A 25,640-nucleotide genomic window follows, 5' to 3' on the forward strand; every position below is an offset into this window, starting at 1 on the left:
CAGCTTCCCAAGTGGCAGGATTAGAGCCTGGTATCAAGTGTATGCTACCATGCCTCCATCACTGCTTGAAAACCAAGGACAAAGCTGGCTTGTTACAAGGGCAATGTCAGCTGCTCACACCACTGCAGAGGTTCACACTTCACAGCGATCTAAAGACTAGTCTCACCAGCAATGAGACCGGAAGCAGCAGGAAGGCCAGGAGAGTCACTGCTAGGGAGGCTACTGACTCCTTGTCCACTTAAGAACTTGGTGGCCGGCTGTGGTGGGGTCACCTAAGACCTCAGCACTCACGGAGGAGCACAAGGCCAGCCTAAGGTGAGAACCCCATGTCAAAACACAACTTACAGAAGACAAACAGGAATACATACAAAGAAAAAGTCACATACTCAGTTCTTTTAAGCTTATTTAATATTTGAATTCTTATTTTCTATTTTCCCAGACCCCAGAAAACAGAAAGTTTTAGATGACCCAATATTTTGTTCCAGAAACATACAGCCTTATCAGCTAATTCATAAAAGAGCTTTTTACAAAGGTGCATCTGGATAATTAGAGCAATAAAAGTCTTTTAGGCATTTCAAAATGTGATCAGTAAAAATACATGATTATTAATAAGGTTTTTTTTTTAAAGATAGTTCCAGATTTCTCTTAAAAGCAATTTTTGTTAAAGAGTAAATGATTGTATGGTGAACAAGTAAAGTGAGACAGCCTAGTGGGGAAAGAGAGGCTCATTAAAAACCACCAACAGTGTGCACGCTACGGTCCCCTGCTGTAGTATGTCTGCTTAGCGGGTGGCACCTGGCAATGGCTGGGAGGGAGGGACTGGTTTCTGAGAAGACCACCTTTTCCTGATCAGTGTATTACCCAAACCCTCAGCACCCATGGGGAAGGCAGCCAGACGGGAACAAGAGCACGCCTTTAAATAAAGTACAGTTTTACAGCTCACACTAAATGGGGGTGAACTGTCAAAAACAAAAACAAAAACCAAAACCAACACAACGTTAGGGGGCGGGTGGGCAGGCGAGCGAGACCTTGCAGAAGTCTGTTTTTGTAGATCATGGTTTTCGGAGCGTGGAGGGAAGCAGGCACAGAGCAAGCTCAAGCAGGCGGCTGCAGAGAAGACAGCTTGGGCAGGGTACCAGCTGCAGGCAGCAGGCCAGCGCCAGTGCCCAGGAGCGACGGGAAAACGAGCCCCTGCAGTAGAGGCAGCATAAAGTCTTTTAGCTTCTAAAATTCTGGCAACAAGGACTTTTCTCTTCTTCACTCCCCAAAAGACAATGAAACAAAATACTTTCTAAAAAAGGGCTTGTTCTTTCTAGAGGTCATTAGAAGTTGTTTGGGGCACTGGTAGACTGCTTGCCTTGCACAAATGAGACCCTGAGCTTGGTCCCCAGTATTACAAAATTAGATAACAAACCTATGTACACCCACAATTTTGGCCCAGGAGCACAGCAACCCACACGTGAAAAGAAGTGTTCCTGTGTCATGTGTTCCCCAACATATGTGCCAGAAGACCTGGAAGCAAGGATGGGAAGCAGCCAAGGAGAATGTGTGGGCACCAGGAGGAACATTCCTGCAAGAAAACCCAAGAAGCAGAGAAGAAAAAAGAAAGGCCACAACTGGTCAAAACCAAAATGGAGAAAGCCAATGAGTGTACAGAGAAAACGTGGCAGAATAGCTGTTGTCCAGGCAGCTTTCAAGAGAAAGAAAATGAAAAAGAACCCAGGACGCACTGCTAAGATCAGGGGTCTAAGAAGACGCAGAAAAGAAAATGCCGATTTTAGTGCTGAGTTGCTTCCCGTGACGTGTGGTAACTTGAAGGGAGTGTTACACAAGGATAAATTCAAACAAGGGATATCTGTGAAGTCCATACAGTGTCAGAATGGAAACTGGTTCACACCCTCGGAATTTGAAATGATGGGAGGCTATGGAAAGTCAAAGAACTGGAAACTGAGCCTGCGCTGCCATAATTGGCCCCTCAAACTCCTGATCCAGAGAAAATTTCTACCCAATCCTCCACGGATACATCGCAAAAGAAAAGAGCAGAGAACACAGAACTTGCATCGTTCCCCAGCTGACCCTAGTATTCAGAACTCAGATGAATGTGAGGTGTGCCGGGATGGAGGAATACTCTTCTGCTGTGATACTTGTTCCAGAGCCTTCCATGAGGACTGTCATATCCCAACAGTGGAAGCTGAGATAACACCATGGAGTTGCATCTTCTGTAGGATGCAGTCCTTAGGAAGTCAACCGAGTCTTCCAGAATCTGAGATACTGCAGAGGGAGATGGCTCCCCAGGAACAGTTGAAGTGCGAGTATGTTCTCTTGAGAGTCTATTGCTGTTCTGAGAGCTCCTTTTTTTCCAAGATGCCATATTATTATTATTTTAGAGAGATGACTGTGGGTGTGCAAGAGCCTATGTGGTTGAACATAATCAAGAAAAAGCTGAGTGACCAGGCTTACTGCCAAGTAGAAGACTTTGTGCAAGACATGAGGCTCATCTTCCGGAATCACAAAATCACGTTCAAGGACCCTAAGTTTGGCGAAATGGGACTTAGACTGGAGTCCAAGTTTGAGAAGAGTTTCAAGGAAGTGTTTGCTATTCAGGAAACAAATGAAAAGAGTTGACTGAAATCAGAGACATGGCTGGTGTCACCTGGCCATGTCTGGCTCACCTGCAGCAGCAATGAGTGTTCTTTATAGACTCTCTCATTCCCGGATGATTACTCTTGGTCATATGGAAACAGGTGCAGCTAGGAGTTACACCTCCTGGCCTGGGGGTCCATCCCCCTTTCTCCCCATGAAATCAAGAGTATGGTGCATTGCTGCTCTCTGGTCTTCAAGGGTCTAGGCTGGAGCCTGTCTCCAGCTGGCTTTGCTCCACCACCACTCCAACCCCTCCCCCCACATATATGTTGCTTTTCTTGTCTCTTACTCTCCTGAGAGCAATCCACAATAAACCATAAGCTTCCAAGACTTAAAAAAAAAAAAAGAAGTTGTTTGGGGAAACAAAGGAAAAAATACTCATGAACAACCTGCGTGTGATACAATAAATAGTTACAGTTTAGGTTGTGAAAGCAGCAGAACTCAACAGTCCAGGGGGCTGCCATGAAACTATACAGGTGGGGAAGGCCAAAGCCGGCCTTTACATTACAGTACTTGGAGGGTTTGCTGGTTTGGCTTGGTTAGTTTTTCTCTCTGAAAAGGTGACACTCCACACATAACCTGCCAGTTAGTGACAGGAGAGCCACTAAGCTCACAGGAGAGCAGGGTCACAGGTTGCACCCATGGCACACATGGCTTTCCGCTTGCCTAGTGTTCTTTGGAGCAGAAGTACACTGCACCTTCTTGTCACCCACCTTTAAGAGGACTATGACAATGACCATCTCATTCCAGAACAGGAGGAACACTGCTGTCGCCACCACGGAAGGGAGATGTAATGTCAAAGTCAAATGGATTCTAATGGCCAGAATGGAGTGGAAGGCACAGGAGGCCCGAGGGAGGGGAACAGGCAAGAAGTAAGGCTGGTAGAGTAAAAAAAAAACTTACAAAGTGGTTTGTTGCTGTTGTCTTTCAGAATGCACTTCATTCTGAGGTTTCATCTGAAGGTGTAATGATATGCATTTATTTGGAAGTACTGGAGCAACGCCAGAGTACCTGTCCAGTAAGCCCTGCTGTGACTCTGAGAGGCTGGGACTCAGAAAGAGGGAAGTAAACAAGCAGGAGAACAGAGTTCCGGCTGAACTGTGCTGGAGAACCACGGAGGGATCTGTAGTGTCTGAGGTCGGAACACTGCTGTCTGATGAGCTACCCAGATGGTGTAGTGTAAGAGGCTGCCTGGAAGACAACGGAACCATTCGGTCTCTACTTGCTTCTCCTAAGAGATACAGGGAGGTCCAAATCCCAAACTTCACTTATATATTAGATTCTACTCCAAAATCTCAAAGCTCCATTATGAGTTAGGGTTGACTATGACTCAAAATATGATTCCAATTTATAGATGAGGTACAGGGGTCCTAGCCAATCGACGTAAGAGCTTAGAGGACAGAAACGAGAATCTGGACCCAGACAGATGAGCTTGTTAAGTTGTAGAGGTGTTCATAAAAGCAGCTGGGGGACTATTCTTGGCGACAGTGAGCTTCCTTTGTGTGAGGGGCATTAAGGGGAGAATAAAATTACATCCTGACTGCCCCCAGAGTTCAGAGGCCCCCTCCTGCAAGATGTAAGCAACATGTGAGCTCCTTCTTAACAGAATTTAGATTAGACAAATGATTTTTTTTTTTTACAGAACACTCTAAAAACATATTTATCAAATGCACAAAGCAAGCCACTGAACACCATCAGAATTAAGAGTTGTCAGGCCACAGTCTGACCAGCTGGCCCTCCACAGGCGCTGTCCACACTGCAGCACGTCAGCACCTTGGCGGCTGCAACTGCTCACCGCTGGTCCCCGTTCCCAAGGCCAGTCCTGGCACCAGACAGACAGGGCTATGGCAGTGAGGTCAGAGAAAGCTCTCTGAAGGGATGCGATGCGAGCAACTCTCCTTCATGCCTTCCTCTGCCCTCCCTTGGCTCTGCGTGTGACTCAGAGCCCTTTGGCACCATCAGTGCAAAACCTTAAGAGTCAAACATCCAGGTACTAATTTTCTTACTGGCCTTATAATCAGCAGTACCCGTGGCTAGTGACAGCCATGGTTCAACTCAGTAGTGATTCAGTTTCGAAAACCTCCTCAAGTCTGCAACTCTCCCACCCACCCCCCATAGCACCCCCACCACCACTAAGCATTCCATTCCTTTGTTCCTATTTCCTGCTCACTCTGCAGGGAATATTTCATACAAGTGCCAGTCAATGTATAATTATACAAATGTAACAATACCAAGAATAACAAATTTATAATCAAGAAAATAAAAATTTGCTTTCTTCTCTCCCAAATCCCAACTATCAATAGAAAAGACAACGACAAGGGAAATCCACCCATTTTCAAGTGCCTGCCATTTAGTGTACTGAGGATTCCTGTTTCCTGGGAATGGAACCCAGTAGGAGATGCTCGCCTTGGGCTGGGAGGAGGTCCTCCTGCTCCGAGCACCCGGGCACACACAGCTCATGGCATCCACACACAGGAGTCATGCAGCACCTCTGAGATGATCCTCAGAAAGGCAGCCTTCTGGACAGGAGGGCTGGGTTACAGATTAGCGAGGGCCAGGTAGTCCTCTTTGCTCTTCTGCACTGCCTGTCTACTAACCTCTCCATCCCCAGCCTGACCTCGGCTTCAGGAACAATTGATCCTTGGGTGTGCTAAATACAAAGGGCTAAAACTCTCACTACTCAATTAAAAACAAAACAAGGCAAAGTAAAAATTAAAGTGTGCTTTCAAATACGGAATGAAGTCAAATAAATACATCTGATTTTCTCTTTTTCTTACCTACGTACAATTTTATATCCTACACCCAAAGCTCTATACATTTGGTTTTTACTCTGAATCAAAATGCATTTCTGATAGTGAGGAGAGGCGTGAGAGACCTGGCATTCCCTCACTGACAGATGTGTGCAGCTGCCAGAAGGAAGAACTAGTCCCCGCGGGGCCCCTGGGGCCTGGCTGAGGCCAGGTGGTTCCAGGCAGATCCCTCTGTCGCACTCTCTCTGTGTCCACACTGGAGCCAGGATGTGGTTGATACAGGGCCGACACTCAAAATCCAACAAGCTGCAGTCACCTCCAGGACACGGGGCTCTAACTTTTATCTGAGAAGGAAGAAGATATGTGGAAACTCAAGTAAGAGCAAATTAACATTGTGAAGAACATGTATGCAACCTGCAGGCACAGGCTTGTTCACTTCTAAACCAGATATGTCAACTCAAAGTACACAAGCAAACGAGTACAAACTGGCACACTGAACACAGGCTTAGCCACAGCCAGGGGCCATGCTGGCCTTGGTGTCAGGAGAGCAGAGGACAGCGGGGCTCCTCCCAGGGAAGGGGAGTGGCGGCAGCGCAGGGGTCCATTGATTTAGAGTGCACCAGGCTTCCCTCCACTCTGCCTTCAGCTTGGAAAGGTGAAGAGAGAGACGAGAGCTGGCACAGGGACTAACAAGCACAGCTCTCCTGTGAGCAGGAAGAGCAGAGTCAGCAAACTTGATACAGGATGCTCAGAAACAAGCTATCTTTTAAGGACAGGAACAAAATCACGGGTTTTCATGTTGGAAAATAATAAATTATTTATCCAGTGTACTGCTAGTCAGAATAAGCCCACCACTTCACATACCTGAGAGCTTGTCGGGGAGGGCTGAGCCAGCCAGCCTTTGGCAAAGAAGAGCGTAACTTTCCTCCACCTTCTTCATGGGATGGCACACACACAAAAAAAATAACATTTAGTTGACAATAGGGGTGAAAGCACATGGCCCCCAATTTTAACATTAACAGTGACCACTAAAGATGCTGTTAGCTAGGAGGACGCCAATTTCTTCTGAATGAGTAACCTACCTCTCTATGCAAGGGGAAGGAAGTAAAGGTAACCTGCCCATGGCAGATGTCACCCAGGGAAGGTCACATGACACATGAACACAGAGGCCTCCTAGATAGCCTGCCTTGCTGGCCACATAGTGACATACATGAGATTAAAGAAGAAAACCTATTACATGGAGCAGAAAAAAAAGTTAAGGGAGATGAGCCCTGAGCTAATGGACTTCCGTCGACACTACGTGTCCCACCTAAATGATGTCATGGGCAAGTGTGAGCTCCAGCAGCTGTGTCACCAGGGCCGATGCTCTTACCTTACTGTCCCTTGTGTGTGTGTGTGTGTGTGCGCGTGTGTTTCTCATGCTTTTTCTTTTTTGTTGTTATTGTTTGATTTCACTCTGGTTGGTTTGTCTTTTTTAATTTGCCTGCACGTTAGTAAAGAGAGAAAGGCCACGGAGCTGACTAGGTGGCAAGGTGAGAAGGATCTGGGAGAAATTGGGAGAAGGGGAACCATGATCAGAAGATATTGTATGAAATAATTTATTCTCAATTTTAAAATAAAATAGAGTCTCTTTCATAAAAAACCAGCACAGTAACGTCTTTCACTACCTCCATTTGGGCTCATGGGTTTTTGTAACAGAAGCCACTGGAGTCAATTTGTAACTGACATGGCCTCCGAGAAACTACCAACACTATTTATGAGGCACATGTAACTGCCAGGATACAGCAGCTCACAGCTATTCCTGGCTGTGATTGACAGCCACGAAAGCCCACCTACCGCCCGCATCATCCAGCATGATGGAAACCAACTGACCCAGTATTTAGGGTCTTAAAACTTAGAAGCCCAAAAAACAGGTAATTAGCTACAGACCTACAGTTTTCTTGTTCTTATAATGTGTCAAAAGACAAACCATGTCAACACCAGCTCTGATCCAGGCCTACTCATGATTAATGGTTAAAGACAATAAAAATGGCAGACACAGAACCTGGACCATCTTTGGACATCAGGATTCCATCATTCCAAACTTGCACTCTGCCAGCTGTGTTCTTAGGACCAAGTGCTACGGAGGCTGAAATGGGACATACCTTTAAGTGTTCCAGGTCAGCCTCTATTTTATGAATGTACTCCAGGATTTGGCTTTGTGAATCTGTACATGAGGGACTCTGGATCTCAAAACAGGTATCCTCCATAGCTCGCCAGTGCCGCTGGACCAGGAATTCTGGGGTGAATGGTGAAACCGGCCCCTCGGGATGCACATTCTGAGGGGAATGTTGCTGCTGGTGGCTGGAGTCCACAGCGGGGATGCCCGTCACAGGCTGCAGGGGGAACGAGGAGGCAACCTCCTCATCTGTGGAGCTCTCCTGAACTGCATCATAGCCATCAAGGATCAAACAGTTTCCTATTGGTAACAGGACAGTGTGATGAGATTAGCACTGCCACCAGAATGAGGTCATAAGGACAACTTGAAAACCTACCCTGGTGGAGGAACCCCCAACTCCCAAGTTCAGTTTTAACTCTACCAGAATTTACTTTGGATTAAAGTCAACCTTAGCAAACTTTCATGAGTTTAACACCTTAGCTACAAAGTCCTTACATGACAAGCGGAGTATCACTCACCTCCACACACCCTTTCCTGGGCTCCTGCTGCTTTCTCCCACCCCGCACTCCCCCTGACTACAGAAGCAGACTCTGCCAGTGCTTGCTGCTGAACACTGTATCCACGTGGCCTTTCCCATCACCACGTCTGCTCTCAGTACTCTCTGCCCGGGCTGTAGCTGGCCTTGTTTGTTTCTAATGCTTCTGACCACCTGATGTTTATCACTTGCTTTGGATTTACCTTTACTCTCTCCCTTTGGGCACTTAAGCTTCTTAGGAACAATGAAGTTTCTGTCATTTTTCACTGTCCAATCTCCCAGCCCCTTTGCCAATTTCTGGCAAAGATGGCAAAGAACAGACTATTTGTTGTATAAAGAAATAAGCGTGCGCGCACACACACACACACCTTAGATACTGAAACAACATCCATTCCAGCATATAAGACAGTTTATAATAATCACAATCAAAGTTGAAATGTGAAAGCCACTTGCCTGAGATGCGTAAATTAACATCCTTCTCTTCCTTTTTAACTGCTCCATCACCTTCTGATGGATTATCATCACTATGTGCTTCACGGGCATCAAAAAAGTGCTCTCCACTCTCATCCAGACCCCCTTCTGGCTCTGCAGGAGGCATCTCTGGGGTCAGGATCATGTGGTCCATTACTAAAACGTTACTTGCCTGGCTGTCTTGGGATGCCAGTATCACTGAATCCTGTGCAGCACAAGACTCAGTTGAAGTCCGTGGACTGTCACAAGTTGCAATATCACCAGTTCCAGTTTTAAAAGACATCTGTCCTTCCCTGGCATGACAAGCCTTAACATTTTCCAAGTCCCGGATGCCACTGTCTGCCTGTACCTCTTCAGAAGCTGGCCCGTATCGTGAGAAGGACTGCCAGTCTTCCTGAGTACTCTTCTCGGTGAGACCTAACTGCTGTACCAGCAACTGCTTCAACAAGCCCACTGGAGATTTAGGGCAAGAAGAAGAGAACAGAGGGTTAAACTGATTACCACAGTCTCACTGCCAGGCAAAATCTGACAGCTGAGTTTTCAATCCCCTCTAAAACTAAGGACATAATAATATATAACCAAAATATTAATCCTACACAATCATTTCTGTCTTGAAGCATGCAATAAAAATATGTCTTCTACACTAAACATTAAAATACACTGACAAGAGTTATGCACTTTGAATAGGGAGGCACTTTGAATTAGAAGTCCTAAATACACTTGACAGCAAGCATCTCATCTGTTTCAGCTAGGCCAGCAAATGCTCTTCTTCTCAAGAGCAGACTCTATATTTATAGGCATTTTTCCTAACAATTGTCCTAAATGGTGAAGGCAATGATTTGGGAGTAGTATATGGAAGTTCCAAAGTAAGTATTCATTAGATTTGTTTGTTTAGATTACCTTACTAGCAGCATTGCTCCTTTAGGATGTTAAAACTAACCCTGGGGCTAGTCTTATGACAAACTTCTGCAGGTGATGTCAGCTCTAGGACCAAGCCATCAAGCTATCAGACATCACTAAGTCTGTCACCTCAGGAGAATGCACAATAAAGAAGATTTTAAATAACTGCAACTTCCTGATTCCACCACAGGCTGACCCTCTGCTTTTCCAATAAAGAGCTCAGGTCTAAAACCCCTCCCCCTTTCTCAAGCACCTTAATTCCAGCCCTAAAACTCCATGTCCCACTACCACTCCCCTGGGATGGCTTGCCACTCCCTGTCTGGATAGTGACATTTTGAGGTGTAATTCCTAGTCCACACTGTACAAGAAAAGCTGTGATGGAGGCAGGGAGGCACCGTGGTATGTGTGGCTCTTATTTCCTAGGAAAGCACTGCCAAGTGTCACCAGACGTGCATCCCCTTTCCTTTGCCCTAACACCCACAGAAGTCACCTGCTCTAAGAATGGAGTGACTCCTTGTTTAGTGCTTCTTCTAGTCTAACCATTTCAGCCTTGAGCCTAACAACTGTAATAGCTGCCTGCGTAAGGGCGCTACTCCAAGCATCCACCCAAATCCTCATGCAGCTCTCAACCAGATTAATAGACTTTTGTCCGTCGTAGCTAGCTTTAAAATCTCACATGGTTCTCTGTAGCCAGAGCAACTATTCTTGGACTTTCTCCACCTCACTGTACCTGAGAGATGTGCTATCCTCCGATCTGTAATAGTGGTTCCCAACAAGGCTGGAGGAGCTAGGGAGGGGGCAGCAAACAAGGCTCTCTCTCTCTCTCTCTCTCTCTCTCTCTCTCTCTCTCTCTCTCTCTCTCTGTGTGTGTGTGTGTGTCTGTGTGTGTGTGTGTGTGTATGTATGTATGTGTGTGTGAGAGAGAGAGAGAGAGAGCACACTCACATATTAAAGTGCCATATAAAATGCAGACCATGTGTAATATAAAACAGCTCCTAAAATTCTATGTTTCTGTCCATCAAATATGGAAGATATAACCTGGTACTTAAAATTCACAACAGTGAGACCTCTCAGCCCATCTTCTTGATTTCTAAATCTGTCCCAGCTTACAGTGTGCACAGGCCCCTGCTCTGCTCACTGTTCCTGGAGATGCTGTGGCTCCTGCATGCTCTCCTGCTCCTACTGATATTTTTGTCTGAATGGTTCTATTCTACACATTTATTTTGATCTTAATAAATTCTCAAATAACAAGCAAATCTTCTTTTCCTTCTATCTGCTGCTTCTTTTCTCTAACCACGCCAACTCGGATCTGTCTGTCTCTGTCTGTCTGTCTGTCTCTGTCTGTCTGTCTGTCTGTCTGTCTGTCTCTCTCTCTCTCTCTCTCTCTCTCTCTCTCTCTCTCTCTCACACACACACACACACACACACACACACAGAGCCTTATTATTCCTAGAATGTTTGCTTTTAAAAGTGGCAGTGGGGTCCTATTATCTTCCCAACTAGACCATAAATTTCTTGGAAAAAAAATCATTGGTTAGACTTTTGTGTATTTTCCACAAGGCATTGCTTTTTCCCTTAAAGGCTTTCCAACACATCATACGACTCTGGGACTTAGTATCTCCACAAGTTATGAAAAAAACTTACAATTTCTCAGTGCGTCCAATGCCCACCGCTCCTCTGACACAGGCAAGTGTGGACCTGGGATTGTGACTGGATACCCGCCATCACCTTCCTTGAGTGCCCCATTTGCATGCTGTTCCTTTGCAAACTGTGTTGCGGTCACAAAGAGATGTTCTGCCGCTGATTTGCCAGGGGTATTCAGTGAATGAGACTGAGGCTTTGACGAAATTAAGGGAGATTCTAATCCCAAAACTCTGTCTGTTCAGTGGAGCAGAAAAGGTAGGTTACACCTAAACAGACGTTTCCTTTTCAACATAGAACACTTATGTTGGGGGCAGAGATAAGTCACATAAGCTACAGAGATCATGCACTGGGGAAAACACAGCACAGAGCAGTGCTGCGCTGGCACACGGAAGGCTCAGAGGTAGCATCTGCTGACACGCATGGTTCGTTGTAATAGGTAACATCTTACATCCGACACACTTGTCTATGCGGCTTACCTGGACTTTGCAGACCAGCGACTGAAAGATCATGGTGCTCCACTTTTAACTTGGCTGGTTCTTCTTCATCATTGTCTCCTCTATGAAAAAAGGAAAAAGAAAAGAAACAATCCTTGAGCTCCAGAAGATGCCCAAACTTCACGGCATTCAAGTGAAGAACTGCTCATATCTTCCCGACAAGAACACGACACTCACTCGCAAGGTGGCGGCTGTGGGAGGGGAATCGGCTTTGTAGACTGCTCCTTCACTGACGCAGCCATTCGACAGATGAGGTCTTGCCAGCTTCAGGGGGTGTGAAAGAGATTCAGAACACAGAGGAAAGCAGAAACACCCGTAAATACACTCACAATGAAGAAGAGAAAAACCAAACCCAAGCACCCTGCGCTGCCAGAGAACACCTTTATTTTGGCACACTCTTGTGGAGATTCTAAAATATACTTTAAAGAAAATTCTAACATGAGCACATTACTCCTTTAAAAGATTAACTTGGAACTTCTGAACATTGTTCTCTTTACAAAATTTACTTTCAGTAGAATTAAAAAAAAAAAAAAAAGAAAGAAAGAAAGAAAGAAAAAGAAAACTTCAATCTCAAAAGAAACAAGTTCTTAGAGGAATGTTCCCAAAAGAATACAAGAGGAAGTACTTGATTTCTACAGCGTCTTTCAGAATCTTATAAAAGAAAATCTGTGGGCTGAACGGATGGCTCAGCAGTAAGAGAGTCCGCTGCTCTTCCAGAGGACAGCCGTTCAGTTCCCAGTACCCACCCAGTGAGCTCACAACTACCTGTAACATCAGCTCCAGAGGATCTGATACCTTCTTCTTCTGGCTCCTGCAGGTACCTGCACACATGTGCACAGGCACCCGCGCGCGCGCACACACACACACACACACACACATGCACATACATTGAAATTAATCTTAAGAAAACAAGTATGTGGATCATTTATACTTTGGATAGTACAGTATCAATCAGAAAAAGGCAATCGAATCTGATACATACACTGTCTTTTCAGAAACCGTCTGTGCTACCAATTCATAAATTTGGGCTCCATTATCTGACATGGAGATGACGAATAAAGCTTTGTTATCTAGAAAAGAAGAAAACAAATTTTACTCTAGTCATGAAATACACCCAGATGCAGGCATTAACATTCTGCATCTTAATTTAGATAAAAATTACATTGTTCACTTTGAAAAACTTTATTCAGTATGTAAATTTAAATTGTGCTACATTATAACTTAAATAATGTTTATAAAAGTCAACATGGAATTTAATTAACAAACAAAAATAAGTCAAAGTTCAAATTCCTTGGACTCTGGGGGTTGAAATAAAGAGCGCATTAAGCTGGGACAGAGAAGTGGGTGGGGGGGTGCTAAGGGAGAAAAGCAGGGATGGGAACAGAAAGTGAATCTAACCAAAACTGTCCATTCTATACACAGATGAGATTCTCAAACAATGAACATAGCTGACTTCATAAAAGTTCTGTCCTGGGGAGGAACACCCTCAAATAAACAGGGGGAGGGAGGATGGGATAGGGGGCTTCTGGAAGAGGGGAAACTGGGAAAGGGGATAACATTTGAAATGTAAATAAAGAAAATATCCAAGAAAAAAGAAAATAAAAGTTCTGTTCTATAAAGGCTCTGTCCTGCCCAAGTATAATGTGCTTTGGAGTTCTAATGAGCCTACAATTCTGAAATGAAAATGCTTATATGAACACATGTGCACACACACACACACACACACACACACACACACACACGCACGTGCATGCACACAAAGGCACACACAGGCACGCACGGGCACACACATATACTACTGAACCCAATGCTACTCCTTTCACATTTGTTTTAAACTGCTGTATTTCTAAGTTGTTACAAATGTTTGGGAAATACTGCAGGAAAGAGTTTGCAAATTTTGCTGTCATGAAATTAAGTAATATAAAGGAGCTTACCATAATACAGTTAAACTGTTGCTTACCAATTTAGACTGATATTTAAAAAACCAAAAAACAAATTCAGGGCTGGAGAAATGGTTCAATAGTTAAGAGTCCTGGGTTCTAATACCCACATGGCAGCTCTGTTAACTCTATTTCTAGGGGATCCAACGCCTTCTTCTGGCCTCTAAGAGCAACAGACTCGCACATGGTACACAGATGCAGGCAAATCACCCGTACATAAAATAAGATTAAATTAAAACAAAAGAAAATAAATTCACCTACCTCTTCAATTTTCACTTTTTTCCAACACACAAACACATTATTTTAATGACAGCCATGTCGTTGGAGCTACCCTCAAAGCACTCACAACTTTCTTGGTATTTATCACCAATTTGAACATAAAATAAACACCAAAGTAAATGTATTTAAATTTTCAAATGCAGAAAACCAGTGGGACAACCTTGCTGCCTCAAATAATTTGGAGGTATGAAGTTTCAATCCAGTGTCGAGACAATAGGCACATTTCATTCACATTCCCCCCCCCCCCACACACACACACACACACACAGAACAAATCCTTGTTACGTGTGCTACTCCCACAGCGGAAGCTCCTGCACAGCTTCACCCTGAATCCATACGCTCCCATCCTGCAGCAGACACGCTCACCTGTCGCCACCTGCCGAACCAGCACCGTGCTCAGCTTAATGACAGGGCTGAAGGTGTGTTTGCTGTCGGCTGTGGATGCCAGAATCTTGCTGTGGCACCTTAGCACCAGCCTGTCATCCTGCTTCTGTAGCAGCACAAGGATGTCTTCCAGCAGCAGTGTATAAAGATCTAGAGATAAACATGCAGAGAAACTGCTAAGTACAGAAATTTAAAGTAATCTGGCAAAGGAAATTATTTCTGGAAAACCTAGCTAATTTTAAAAAACAGATTTGCAAACTTCTTTAATTTTCACTTTAAATAGTTCATTTTAGTATGTCATGGGGGCATCATCTGAGAGCTACAAGAATTAAAAAGTAATGCTCCCTCCCTGCAAGAGCCTGGAAGATACTATAGAAAACTCAAAGATTCGCCAGTAGATAGATAAAGGAAATACGGTTGAAGCTGCCGAAATGAACATGCTGTTCCTAAATGAACACGTAACGTGCTTTATACCTAACAACAACAAACACACAGCAGACTTTCCTGTTCTCTTCTCTCCACCCTCTCACCCGACAGGAACACTAGACTCACCGATGCTTTTATCTCTATTCACCTTCCAGACCAACGGCCCTTCATGAATCATCTTTCTTTTTGTTAAATCCAAATTCTGCCAAAGTAAAAAGAATTATACGTGAATTACTCCCAAGAATCCTTCATCAGTGGAGCCCCAGCCACCATAACTGTATCTTTTCAGAACAGTCTTAATATAAAAGGACTCATGCACAAGCACCCACAGTACTGCCGCCGTCTTGAAAATGGAACTGTTCACATTAAAACAGCCTGCACAAAACCTTCTAAAGGAGAAGCATCTTACGGAAAACCATTCATGAGTGCTCTCTGCAAACCTGCCTCTGATGAGGACTGGCTTATGAACAGCGCTACAAGAGCCACTACAGATCCTCACTCCTTACCTGCAGTAAACCGGATACAGACGATGAGTGCTGGAGGTGCACATCTGACCAGGCTTTCTGAGGCTAGAATTCTAACTCCTAGCATGCTTACCTGCTGAACCATTTCTCCAGCCTCCCAAACAAAGTTTTAACAGTCATAACATTTGTTATGAGAATGCTAAGTACTATCACTGCCAGCAACTTAACTGTTAGTAAAAGAGCCATATCTCAGCACTAGCATCGTGAGGGACTCACGTTCTTTGGAAGGTAAGGGAATGCACACATTAGTGTGCTTTTTGATACAACTACTGTGTATAACATACAAGGTTACTGCACATAGATACTTAAGTAACCAAAACAACCACCAGTAAGCTGATATTTTAAAAAAGAAACATAATATCCTAAAAATATAGTATATATAGTAAAATATAATATTAGAGTCTAGGCATCAGAAGTGCAGTTAGTGAATAGTTAGCTCATGCTTTTCAAAAGTGTCATAGAAAAATTATGTTTACTCAGCACTCTGAAAAGTCCTTGTTGTAAACAGTAAAAGCACAGAGCAAATTAAAATATTCTAATAACGCATGTTCCCAAGTCCTCCAACAATTCTTGCCACATAGTCACAGCTTCTCATAAAGTAACTCCTGTAACAAATATGAATGCACCCTTGACACAGAGCAGACATTCAACAAGCAGAATGAGGTCACAAATGCAGACAATCTACCAGGCAGGCCTCTTTCAAGGATGGCTGTTCCCACTGGGGTGTTAGCTGCCTGCCAGGCCTTTAGCACAGTCCTTTACGTTTTTAATTATGATTAAACCATCTCTCACCCTGAGCTCGTCAACATTTGGGTACTCGGACAACTTGAGATTGGAGGTGTCAAGGCGACGCTGATAGTCTTCTAAGCGCTGAAAATTAAACAGGATGGAGCCAAGGTTAGACGTGGGCATCAATGGCCTCGTTGCTTCTGAATCACATCATGTCTTAAATCCGCATTTTACAAACTGCAGTGCCAGCTGTGCCAGATGAGCCCTCCTTCTCAGCTCACCCTACCCTCATCATTGGAGAGACTTTCCTAGTTCCCCTCTGGTCTTTTATTAAACCTGGTGGCCACTAAGTAAGCTTATACCTAGTTCCTGACCCCATAGACCATGTACACAGTACAAAGTTCGGAAGGTACCATCATATACATAATAAAAAGCATCTTCTTCCCACCCGATACCCTTCTGTTTTCTCTAAAGGAGCAATCCTGATGTTCACATCTTGAGTGACTTTTGAGAAAATCCTATGCAAACAGAATACACACGTGTATGAGTCTGTTTGTCTCTGTGTGCATTGGGTGTATATATTCAGCCTTTTAAAAACAAGATGTAGGAGCATAATATTGGCATCCCATTAGCATTCCAGTACATAGTCCTCTTATCCGTTCTTAGAGTATGCTGACTGCTGGCCTCTTGTTTTTTGTCAATTTGACACCCCTGAAGAGGGAATCTCAATTCAGAATATGTCTCCATCAGACTGTAGGCAAGTCTGCGGGCATTGTTTTAATTAATGATTGATATGGGAGGGATGATATGCAGGCAGTGCCAACTTTGAGCAGGTGCTCCTTAGCTGCATAACAAGGCAGGCTGAACAAGCCATGGGAAGCAAGCCAGTGAGCTGCCTCCATGATCTCTGCTTCCGTCCCTGGCTCCAGGCTCCTGCCTGGGCTTCCCCAGGATGGACTGCAATATGGAGATGTGAGCCAGACAAACCTTTTCCTTACCAAGATGATTTTGGTAAGTGTCTGATCAGAGCAAGAGAGAAGCAAGCTAAGATGCGCTCCTCTTCCTCTGTGTAGAAGGGTTATCCGTATACCTCGGATATTACTTTATAATATCACCTAGAGAGATATGTTTTCGTAAACAACCACATAGCATTCACACTTCAAACTCTGGGCATTGAGGTTACTTACAATGTTTGACAATAACAATGATACAGTAATAAAATAGGCTTTTAGTCATGTGCATTGTATTAAAACATGTTGTAGGATAAATGTCTAATCATGTATGCTATACATCTATATAGATATGTCTGTATGATAAATTTCTAAAAATGACTGCTTCAAACGGTTTGAGCATCCCCTCATCATAAATACAAAAAGGCTCTTGTCACTGTGCCTATCACAGACTGTCCGTCTCTCCACCTCCTACAATTGGTTTTGCCTTATGCTCTGAGGCATTTCTAAATAATCTTGGATAAATACACACCCCACTGAATACTGTAGCATGTATACCGTTAGAGAGTGCATATCATTAAGTTCAATATTTAAGAGTGGTTTCTTGGGCTGGAGAGATGGCTCAGCGGTTAAGAACACTGACTGCTCTTCCAGAGGCCCTGAGTTCAATTCCTAACAACCACATGGTGGCTCCCAACCATCTGTAATGGGATCCAGTACCCTCTTCTGGTGTGTCTGAAGACAGCAATGGCATATTCATGTACATGTAAATAAATAAATAAATCTTAAAAAAAAAAAGAGTGGTTTCTTTTGAGAGTTTTGCGTATGTGTAAGTGTGCGTGCATATGCATGTTTATGTGGAGGGCCTCAGGTGGAGGTCAGGGAAAGCTGATGGGAAAGGCAGTTCTCTCCTTCCACCACGTGGGTGCTAGAGACTGAACCCAGGTTGTTAGCTTGGCAACAGGGGCCTTCATCTGCTAAGCCATCTTGCCAGACCCCTTTGTTCTTTTTTTTAAACTTTACCTACAGTAAGATGCATGCACTTTAAGTGTATTTTTTCATGAATTCTGACAAACGATACACTTGTACAACTCAATCTCCTACCAAGGCATGGAGTATTAGTATGGTCTCAGAAAGGTTCCTTGTATTTCTGTCTGGCTAGATCTCTACACTATGTATGTCCTCAGCGGCAATTGTCTTTCTTATTTATTTTCCTATCACAAATCGGTTTAGTATCTTACAAGTTCACACAACTACAATGACGTGTATTCGCTCTTGTGCGTCTGGTTTCTTCTGTCGTCACAATGCTAATTAGATCCATTCCGCCCATCTCTGGCAGCCTGCTAAGTTCTGAGTACACCGTTGCTTTACCTGCTCTCTGCTGAATTCATGAGCTGTTTCCAGCCTAGAATGACCATGAATAACTTCTCTTCACTTCTCTCCAGTAAATCACTACAATCAGAACCGCCAGGTCGCAGGGCCGAGTCAGGCACAGGCCATTTAATTTCACAGACAGCACCAAATTTCCTCCTGGGGCCTCATCATTTTGACTCAAACAAATGTCCTGCTTATCAGTTGTACGATGATCCTCTCTGTTATTTCAGACTCCAGATGTACCCATTTAGTGGTCCCCAGTGAATCCTGTGTCTTATTTTTCCTTTTTACCTGCTTGTTTTCTGCCTCCCTGACAGCCTGATTTACATAATTTAAGATCTGACGACAATGGTCTGCAGCCTTCTTCACCTTTTCCCTTTCTGGAGGCCATTCTAATATAGGGAAGAAACAGAAAATTAGCAAAAAGAAAATGTACACACACAACTTCATTTTATTCAAATGAGTATAAGAAGATATATACGAATACCTTTAACATTTTTATACCATGTTAAAACCTATGGCACAGCCAGGCGGTAGTGGCACACGCCTTTAATCCCAGCACTTGGGAGGCAGAGGCAGGCAGATTTCTGAGTTTGAGGCCAGCCTGGTCTACAAAGTGAATTCCAGGACAGCCAGGGCTACACAGAGAAACCCTGTCTCGGAAAAAAAAACAAAAAACAAAAAACAAAAAACAAACAAACAAAAAATCCTATGGCACAGTCTCTATCCAGGTAGTTTTACACAGGTCAGCCTTCTGATTATCGTAACTTAAAACATACATTCTCATTAAAAACATTTAAAAAAAAAAAGCCATCTATGGAGTTGCATGCTACTTACAAAGCTGAGGCAGGAGGATCACAAGCTCGCAGTTAGCCTTAGCTACATGCTAATATTTGTCTTAAAATATTTGTTTTGATTTTCAAGATAGGGTTTCTCTGTGTATCCTTGACTCTCCTGGAACTCACTCTATAGACCAGGCTGGTTTCAAACTCACATATGCCTGCCTCTGCCTCCCAAGTGCTGGGATTAAAGGTGTGTGCCAGCACTGTCTAGCCCGAAACACTGTTTTAAGGGACTGGAAATATAGCTAATTGATAAGAGCTCTTACCTAACATGCAACCTGTAAATCAATCTCAGTATTAAAAAGGATGAAAAAGGAAAGAAGATAGCACAATACAGAGCCCTAGATGCAAGAGTAATGCCTTGTATTAAAACCCCAATGTTAGGCACTAACAAGGAAGGTCTCTGGAAGCTGTACAAACAGGACCCTCTCTTACCCCTGCAGTGTATAACTTAGATAACTATGACCACTGGGCCTCTTATGCAGTCTTTTTTGTATAACAACTCTGAAGAATTCCAGAATAAGTTTGCACTTGAGACCACATTTAAAGAAGGAACAAGTACAACACTAGCAGTGCTAGAAGATGAAGCTCACCAAAACCACGGACACTCTGTCATTACTGCAGTGAAGAGAGCCGCCAGACTCGAGTGGAAACTAATCTCAAACAGTACAGCGGCCCCACTGGACAGATACATTAAGAGTAGGATGTAGAGCCACATTTATGCCAGGTACCATAGTCTGGGATTCCCAATACGCATTCCTAGTGTCATGTGTAAGAATCAGGAGTTTGTGGCATAAAACTCAGAATCATTTCTTGTCTCAAGATGAGAAAGTTGGAATGATAATGCATTTATTCAGCTTCCTACAAGTACTTCCATAGACACAAAACATCTCTCTGACCTAGTACAAAGCCTTTTAAAAACAATGAGAGATGCCAAAACAAATATGGGTGAATTTTTTTACAGGGTCAGGTGACAATTGACACTTTGTAGGCCATATACTCAGTTCTGCTGCCGAGTGCAAAGGCTCTCAGAAAAAGCATACACACAGATGGCCTCCGTGTGCTGCCTCCAGCAGAAGCTTGCTGACAACAACAGGCAGCGAGATGCAGGGGTGGGGGCGCACGCCCACAATCCCACCACCTAGGACAGCAGTTCTCAACCTCCCTAAAACCACGACCCTTTAATACAGTTCCTCACACTGTGATGACCCCAGTCATAGAGTTATTTTCATTGCTACTTCATAACTCCAATTTTGTTACTGTGATGATTCCTAATGTAAATACTTTTAGAGGTAGAGGTGGGCCAAAGGGGTCTTGACCCACAGGTTAAGAACCACTGACCTAGGAGGTAAGAGCAGGGGTTCAAGACCACCCTCAGCTACATATGAAGTTCATGATGAACCGGGCTCTGTGATACTTTGTCTTTAAAAAACAATTCTGAAATAAAAACCAGGCAGGGACCTTAATGTGACCTTTGCACCACAATAGGTCAAACTCTGGGTCTGAACTATTAGAGGGCACAATCCAAACAGGCTGATAATGCCACTGTGTCTTCTCAGGAAATATCTGCCATACAACCAGCAGAAATCAATTCTATGCATCAGAATGCTATGAAAGATTACTTATTTAGCAGGACATATTGTTGGGTTTTTTCTTTTAAAGAAAGTGCATGTATGCATTATCTGTATAAGAATCTATGCATGTGGGTGCTCACAGAGCCCAAAAAGGATGTTAGATCTCATGGAGTTGGGAGTTATAGTGGTTGTGAGCCACCGAGTGTGGCTGCTGAAATCCCAACTCTGGTCCTAGCAAGAGCACTTAACCACTAAGCCATTTCTCCAGTTCCCAACTTTTCTTTCAGCCAAAATGCTGTACCTGTGTACTTGGCAATGTTATCCAAAAGAAGCGGGTACTTAGTGAGTCTCTGCATTTGGGTGGGAATGATGTCCTTCAGCTGAAGACGACGGCACAGGGGGTTACTCTCAGCGTCCTAAAATCAAAGTGGAGGAAGTCAACTAACAAAGTGTATGAGGACGAATAATTACAAAACGTGTATCATGTATTTACTAGAAATGCCACTGCATCAGAGGCCTGATTATTAGACAAAGGCTCTTCTAAAAAGGGAGAAAAACCATGCAATCCTACTTCTGTTCCAGGACAGCCAAGGCTACACAGAAAAAGAGTTACAAGTACATTTACTAACCTATTATCCACCACTCTAAGCAAACACCATGGATCTCTAGTTTGGACGTGCTAGGTTATATGCATCAGAGGTCTACAAGCCTTAAAAGAATGTAACAATACACACTTCCGACTCTCTGGGACAGTTTCTTAAACAACTGAGTCTGCTGTTTTAACAAAGAGCAGTGATAGATGAATGGACATGGCGTTATGTAATAAAAATACAAACCTTTAAGGTGTCCTTATGTAATAAAAATAAAAGATTTCCATTCTCGGGTATATGTGATTCCATCCCCTGGAGTGTGGGTAGAATCTATTCTATAATTAGTTTACTATCACTTGATTTTGATTTAATCAAAAGAGGAGGCATGGCCTGATTCAATCAGAAGTGGCTGGGACCCCAATTCTAGTCTTTTCCAGAGCTGCAAGTGCTCTTAACCCCTGAGCCATCTCTCAACCCCTAACTTTAAAAACAATCTGGACCAGAGAAAAGAATTCCTACTGGCTTGGATAAGAAGCAAAAATCCACTCTGTACACTGCTCAAAGGCCACAGGATGAGACAGGTATCCCGAGGAGCTGGGACTAGTTCCTGGCCAACAACGAGCCAGAAAGCAGGACCTCATTTTGCATTTACAAAAGAAAGAAAGAAAGAGAAAGAAGAGAAGAGAAGAGAAGAGAAGAGAAGAGAAGAGAAGAGAAGAGAAGAGAAGAGAAGAGAAGAGAAGAGAAGAGGAGAGGAGAGGAGAGAAATTGATTAAAAGATCGATCAATTGATCAATCAGCCATTGGCTTAACCAAGCTTCAGGTGAGGATATCAACTCTAGAGTACATACGATAAAATCCAAGGGAGAGAGAGGGTCCTGTTACACTGCGGCCATACAAAACTGTGACTGCTGCTTAGCAAGGCAGCAACAGGGCACAGATGCATGGTGTCCAAATAACTTTATTTATAAAACAGCAGGTGGCTGGAGTCGGCCTAGGGCCACAGTTCCAGACTCTTATCTACTCCCATCCCTACCCCAGCACTTTTACAATCCTCTCAAGTCTGATAAAAAAAAAAAAAAAAAAAAAAAAAAAAAAACCCTCAAACTTAAACAATATGCTTTTCATAAGTGAATACAACTCAGGCCTAGTAGCACAGGCCTGTATAAACTCATGGCTAGTAAGAGGTGCAGACAGAGCAACAAGCCTGGGCAATTTAATAAGACCTTACCACAAAAGGCTACAAAAAGGGCTAGGTCTATAGCTCAGTGAAGAGTGCTTGCTGAGACTGCAGAACATGCTGAAAATGACGTTTTCCTAATTAAAACTGCTATGGAAACAGATATCTACGTCAAATGCTTCAATTTTCATGTGTATCTTTTATTACTCATCATTCCAAAAGCATCTTTATTCCTTCCAGTAATGTAAGATGCAATATAAAGCCTTTTTAAGACGCTGACATATTGGGTGGGGTTGAAGAGACAGCTCAGTGGTTATGAGCATTGGCTGCTCTTCCAGAGGAGCCAGGTTCAATTCCCAGCACCCATGTGGCAACAGCTGACATCTATCTGTAACTGCAGCCCCAGGGAATCCAATGGCCTCTCAGGACCATGCACATACTTGGTACACAAACATATATTCAGGAAAAACATCCATATTCATAGAATAAAAAACATAAATGAGGGGGGATATTAATGTTAACACAGATGAACACTGTAAGTCAGAATTCCTCAAGTTTATTCTGTAATTAATACAAAACTTGTTGGGGATCATGGGATCATATAACTTGCTTAACTTACTTGCACAAAAGTATGGAATCGAGAATCCTTTTTCTGGCGAGACTTGATCATTTCCAGGGCGAAAGGTTGGTTACTGCAGAATGTGGCAGCAGCATGTTTCAGCTTCTCCTCTCCTGGTCCACTAAACTGTGCCAAGAACGCAGAGAAATGAGAAAGAAACACTGAGCATCTGTGAGGCCAAGTAAGATGAAGGCAGCCACAATCCTTTCGACATCCCAGGGAGCATTTTCAAATGCAAGAGACGGGACTTTGTGTGTAGAGGCAGGAGCAATGTACTACATTAAGGACTCACCCTGACAGCACAGGCCATATGCCAGTCACCTAGGAGGTGTTACCTTTCAGTCTACACTGCTTCCAAATTAGAAAGGTTGACATCTGGGGAGTATGCAACACAAAATGCCTGGAGACTGATTCTTATTTCATTCTCATAGACTCTGACTCCTTTATAAGAACTCGCCTACTGTTCTACAGGGAAATCCACGTGTTAGGGGCTTTCCTTCCTACTCATTAGGAAATGTACTACAATCACAAGCCAAGTGGAAGCAGAAGGAAAATTCCCCTCTGTGTCACCTGTGCCAGGGCTAAAGGAAGCCTAGGCATAGAGCCATGAACTTGTAAATCTCTTTTGCAAATATATATTATATATGCATATATATATTATGCCTCTTAGAAGTATCTTACCCCTGTAAATTTGTTTGTAATAATTAATCTGTAGGTTTACTCATACCCTAACTTGAAGGTTCTCAGTGAAATGCTTAACGACTGCTTTGCTTATAAGGCAGTCTTACCAGTCAAAAGAATCTTTTTTGTTGTATACTATAATCTCTATTTTGTTTATTTTTGTTTTAGAGTGGTTCTCAACCTTCCTAATGCTTCAACCCTTTAATACAGTTCCTCCTGTTGTGGTGACCCCCAACCATAAAATTATCTTCATTACTACTACATAACTGTAATCTTGCTACTGTTATGAATTGTAATGTACATATCTGTGTTTTCTGATGGTCTTAGGCAACCTCTGCAAAAGGGTCAGTCCATTCCCCAAAGGATGACCTGCATGACCTACAGGCTAAGAACGACTGCACTAGATTATCCAGGCTGACCGCACACTCCCAGCCATCCTGCCTGTGTCCTGAGTGTGGGTGTCACACATACAACTTCGAAGCTAGCTTTCCTGACAGTTTCACACTTGCAAACAAGTGCTCTGTACTTAGTTAAGAGGGTTTTCCGTACAATATTCCACATTTCTAAATGTCTATCATATAAGAAGACATTCTGTAAAATATTCTTTTGTAGCATATCTATAGATGAACTATTATCATCAAGTACATTATATAACACAGTATTCTAGCTGGTTGGTCAAAGTTTGTACTTTTATTCTCTTACAGACAGGATGCTTAGGCTAAGAACATGATTCAGTGGTTGAACACTTGTGTCAGACCCACAAGGCCCTGAATTCAATCACTAGCACTGAAAAAATAAATGCTGAAGGATGAGACTGGCAAAGTCAAGGGCAGGTCATCCCTCAGGCACTAGGAACATGAGGAACAGCTGGGTTTATGAGATGCTGGGATCCTAGCAGTTCTGCAGTCACCTAGGGACAAGACTGGGAAAAATTCTCTACACATTCTCTCTTCTCTCTTTTCTGCCCCACACCTCTCAATTCAGCACTTGGGAGCAGAGGCAGCCAGATCTGGGGGAGTCTAACTGCAGAGACTCTGTCTAAAACAAAACAATCAAACTCCCACAGTTTTTCCCACCATACACTGTGTGACAGCAGAAGCTATGTGTCTTACACGCCACCGTCTCTAGAACTATAAAGTTTTATTCAATATAAGTTGACAATCAGGGGCTGGAAAGCCGGCTGAGTAAGAGCACTTGTGGCTCTTGTAGATGCCTTAGGCTCAGTTCCCAACAGCCGATAGCTACAGTTCCAGGGAATCCAAACTGGATTGGATGCCTTCTTCTCACTTCTGTGGGCATGAGCCACAACATGTGGTTCACACACATACACACAGGCAAAACAATAACATAAACACAACAAAATAAATCTGTACAGACAGACAGTGAGACTGAAAGACAGGCAGAAGCTGCAGTTACTACAGCCTCTGGATTCTTTCCTTAGACTGGAAATAAGTTTAAGTCGTTTTCACTACTGACACTTATGCAGTATAATTACCTAATATTATACAGTACACGTTTAAGATCTGAACAACAGAAGATGGTAGGCATTCTATGTCACCTAAACCGACAGGATGCAGTACTCTTTCTCCTTTAAGAGAAGGAACCAGTGTACCTGCATCTCAATGAGATGGAGCACTGAGTCTGATTGCATACTGATTAAAACAAACTACACAATAAAAGAATACTCGGAACCCTTTCCACCTTTGCACATTAGCTCTGCACCATGGATGTGTTTCATCTGGACACATTTATTACTTACCCCAGAATCTGATCAAATGTCTATAAAAATAATTAAAAGACATTCTCAGTTTCCTTACCCAGATGAGCAGATCTTCCCCAATATGATCAATAACAGAAGTTTCATTCCTTTTTCGGACAGCTTTCATTTGCTCATTCAACCCAACTAAGGGAGGAAAAAGAAAAAAAAAAGGTTAAGTCCAGACTTATTTTAAA

General features: G+C 43.3%; 1 protein-coding gene and 1 pseudogene across 10 annotated transcripts in view; one reads left to right on the forward strand and one right to left on the reverse strand.

Annotated features, from left to right (window-relative positions):
• Positions 1-386: 386 nt before the first annotated feature.
• Positions 387-25,640, reverse strand: part of Arhgef12 (Rho guanine nucleotide exchange factor (GEF) 12) — a 141,877-nt gene continuing 116,623 nt past the window's right edge. For 8 of the 10 annotated variants that reach the window (XM_017313565.2, XM_011242597.2, XM_017313566.2 and 5 more), the window contains 15 exons: positions 25,505-25,590; positions 23,007-23,132; positions 20,919-21,033; positions 18,493-18,593; positions 15,941-16,018; positions 14,751-14,826; positions 14,181-14,348; positions 12,578-12,665; positions 11,773-11,859; positions 11,578-11,657; positions 11,102-11,335; positions 8,540-9,010; positions 7,538-7,851; positions 6,258-6,327; positions 4,876-5,737 (listed from right to left, as the gene is read on the reverse strand). In XM_017313565.2, coding sequence (XP_017169054.1) covers positions 5,727-5,737; positions 6,258-6,327; positions 7,538-7,851; positions 8,540-9,010; positions 11,102-11,335; positions 11,578-11,657; positions 11,773-11,859; positions 12,578-12,665; positions 14,181-14,348; positions 14,751-14,826; positions 15,941-16,018; positions 18,493-18,593; positions 20,919-21,033; positions 23,007-23,132; positions 25,505-25,590 — 2,105 coding nt within the window. In that variant the 3' untranslated portion in view covers positions 4,876-5,726. Of the gene's footprint in view, positions 5,738-6,257; positions 6,328-7,537; positions 7,852-8,539; positions 9,011-11,101; positions 11,336-11,577; positions 11,658-11,772; positions 11,860-12,577; positions 12,666-14,180; positions 14,349-14,750; positions 14,827-15,940; positions 16,019-18,492; positions 18,594-20,918; positions 21,034-23,006; positions 23,133-25,504; positions 25,591-25,640 lie in introns of all 10 variants that reach the window. The other 2 variants (NM_001359232.1, NM_027144.2) reach the window with 1 other exon arrangement.
• Gm5831 (predicted gene 5831) lies at positions 1,439-2,989 on the forward strand (annotated as a pseudogene).

Source organism: Mus musculus, chromosome 9, assembly GCF_000001635.26.
Source record: "Mus musculus strain C57BL/6J chromosome 9, GRCm38.p6 C57BL/6J".
In the NCBI taxonomy this organism is placed as follows: Eukaryota; Metazoa; Chordata; class Mammalia; order Rodentia; family Muridae; genus Mus; species Mus musculus.